Source organism: Alosa pseudoharengus, unplaced genomic scaffold, assembly GCF_046254945.1.
Source record: "Alosa pseudoharengus isolate Yale_2024_CS ecotype anadromous, Long Island Sound unplaced genomic scaffold, YU_APseudo_1.1 YU_APseudo_1.1_scf_3, whole genome shotgun sequence".
Lineage (NCBI taxonomy): Eukaryota > Metazoa > Chordata > Actinopteri > Clupeiformes > Clupeidae > Alosa > Alosa pseudoharengus.
In genome coordinates, this window is record NW_027468718.1 from 41,003,772 (window position 1) to 41,006,271 (window position 2,500).

A 2,500-nucleotide genomic window follows, 5' to 3' on the forward strand; every position below is an offset into this window, starting at 1 on the left:
TCCTTCTCCCATACAGGCGGCTCCTGGACACGGAGGATGAGCTCAGCGACATCCAGGCGGACTCAGTGCCCTTGGAGGTGCGCGACTGGCTGGCGTCCACCTTCACCAGGAAGATGGGCGTGGTGCGGCGGCGTCCCGAGGAGAAGCCGCGGTTCCGCAGCATCGTCCACGCTGTGCAGGCCGGAATCTTTGTGGAGAGGTACCGTCAAAGGGACTAGAGTGTAGAGTGTGCACAGTCAGCGAATGTGTGTTCCTTTGTTCTGTATGTGTCATACAAACTGGATGCCCAAACTTCTAAAGTTTCGATCTATCTATCTATCTATCTATCTATCTATCTATCTATCTATCCGGTAGGCCACGTCTGAAGTGCCCTTGAGCAAGGCACCTAACCCCTCACTGCTCCCCGAGCGCGCTGTTGTTGCAGGCAGCTCACTGCGCCGGGATTAGTGTGTGCTTCACCTCACTGTGTGTTCACTGTGTTCATTAGTGTGTGCAGTGTGTTTCACTCATTCATTCGGATTGGGATAAATGCAGAGACCAAATTTCCCTCACGGGATCAAAAGAGTATATATACTTATACTATACTTATACTTATCTATCTATTGACCTATCTACCTAAGAGCTTGTGAAGAGTTTCTACCAAACCTTGTACATCTAGAGAGAATGACATTGAAGTTTAGAGCACAAAACCAAAGTCATCATCATCAGCCATAACAATACTTTTCCCCTCATCAAGGCTAAATCTCAGATAGCGGTGGTCTAAATGAAATCCCTTTCCCCCTTTAACAATACTGAGGAAAGATAAAGGGCCTCATTATGTGAAGGCTGTCTTTCTGGAATCTGACATTTATTGTTTAAAATGATAATTTGGCTTCTTGTTCTTGCCGGTCCTCCTCGCATGCATTCTCACATCTGAGTAATACTTCACAGTAATAACCCCCCCCCCCCCCACACACACATACACCTCCCCACACACTCAGATGAGCTTAGACCAGTATCCCTCATTTCCATGGCAACTGTTGCCGAATGTCACCGACACCTGTTGCATACCAGCCTCCAGGATGTCGGTGCGTTGCTCATCGCAAATGACATGAGAACACTATGCCTCATATCTTGGTCAGTAACCATTTGTCATTATGTGTTGAGCGTTTATTATGACCACTTAAAGAAGGCTACTCGAATGAATGGCCCCATGTTATTTTTTTTTGATACTGTCGATGATTAATCTTTGCTTAAGATGCGTAACTACACACGTATGAGTCAGTTTTTTCCATGTGATGTACTCAATGAACCGAGAGGGGAAAAAAAGCTTTCATTTTTTCAAGATTATGGTTATGCTTTTCTTCTACCTCTTCTTCTCTCATTGAGTGTGATTAAAAACATTCCCCATTTTGCTGACAGGAGAAGTACGTACTTGGACTGGGAGCCGAGCATAACCCCCCCATCCAGTTCTGTGAAGTGTAGTCAGCCAGATGATTTCCCCCCTTCTACAATAACAGAACGTGGACACTTGAAAGCCCCGAGTGAGCCCGGCTCAGCGTGTCACACCTTGCTTTGTTGCCGCAGCCAAAGATCCAAATACAGTATTCACTCTCTTCTCTCTCTCTCTCTCTCTCTCTCTCTCTCTCTCACTCTTTCTTTCTCTCACTCCTTTATTCCAACGTATTCTGTGCTGCCGCTCTCTCTCTCTCTCGCGTTGACTTTATAACGTGCGGCGGTTCTGGGCAGCTCAAAGCGCTTTTCATGCATAAAGAATGCTCTGCGCCGAAGCCCTCACAGCTTTTTTTCTGTAAATCTTTTTTTTTTTGGTTGGGGTCCTGGGAGGGCGTAAATGAAGGCTTTAGTGATAACAGTTTGAGCTGAAGGGACTCCAGCCTGTCTCCTCCAGCCCCCCTAGAGGGGCCACAGGTTTTATTCTATTGCCGTTTATTGTTTTTCTCTCTCTATTTGGGTTTCCATGGAAAGGTTCTGTGCAGGCGAAACTGCCTGTGACAAGCCATTGCTTTCTGTAACCTTTCAAAGTCTCTGCGGTGTCACCGTAGCTGAACATGACTTTTAAGATTTAAATCTTTTAGTATCTGTAGGAATTCTGATGACGACTGCAAAACACAGAAAGCTTTTGAGAGGACTGCAGTGATGAATATTTGAAAAGACTGCAGTGTTGAATGACATCTGTTTTTACACACTCACTCTCATTATTCCCATATCAGCGAAAGCTTTGTGTTTTCGTAAACAGAATGTACAGAAGAACGTCCAACATGGCCGGACTGACCTACCCACCTGCTGTGATCACGACATTAAAGGTATTGTTTCCATTCGCACCACTGGGACTAGTTGTGAGGTGGCATCTGGACTTTAAGTGGTTGTGCATGGTAACTTTTATAGACATGAGGTTTTTTTTTTTTGTATGCTGTAATTCTAGAAATTATAGTCTTGCTGGAAAAAAGTTCCTCACCCACAAAGGCACCCTACAGGGAAAGAGAGAGAGCTTTTCCCTTGA

General features: G+C 45.3%; 1 protein-coding gene across 1 annotated transcript in view; it reads left to right on the plus strand.

Moving 5' to 3' along the window:
• Nucleotides 1-2,500, plus strand: part of pde1a (phosphodiesterase 1A, calmodulin-dependent) — a 37,433-nt gene that overhangs the window by 22,555 nt on the left and 12,378 nt on the right. The window contains exons 3-4 of the mRNA XM_076264264.1: nucleotides 17-199; nucleotides 2,237-2,303. Of these exons, the coding sequence (XP_076120379.1) occupies nucleotides 17-199; nucleotides 2,237-2,303 (250 nt within the window). The remainder of the gene's footprint in view (nucleotides 1-16; nucleotides 200-2,236; nucleotides 2,304-2,500) is intronic.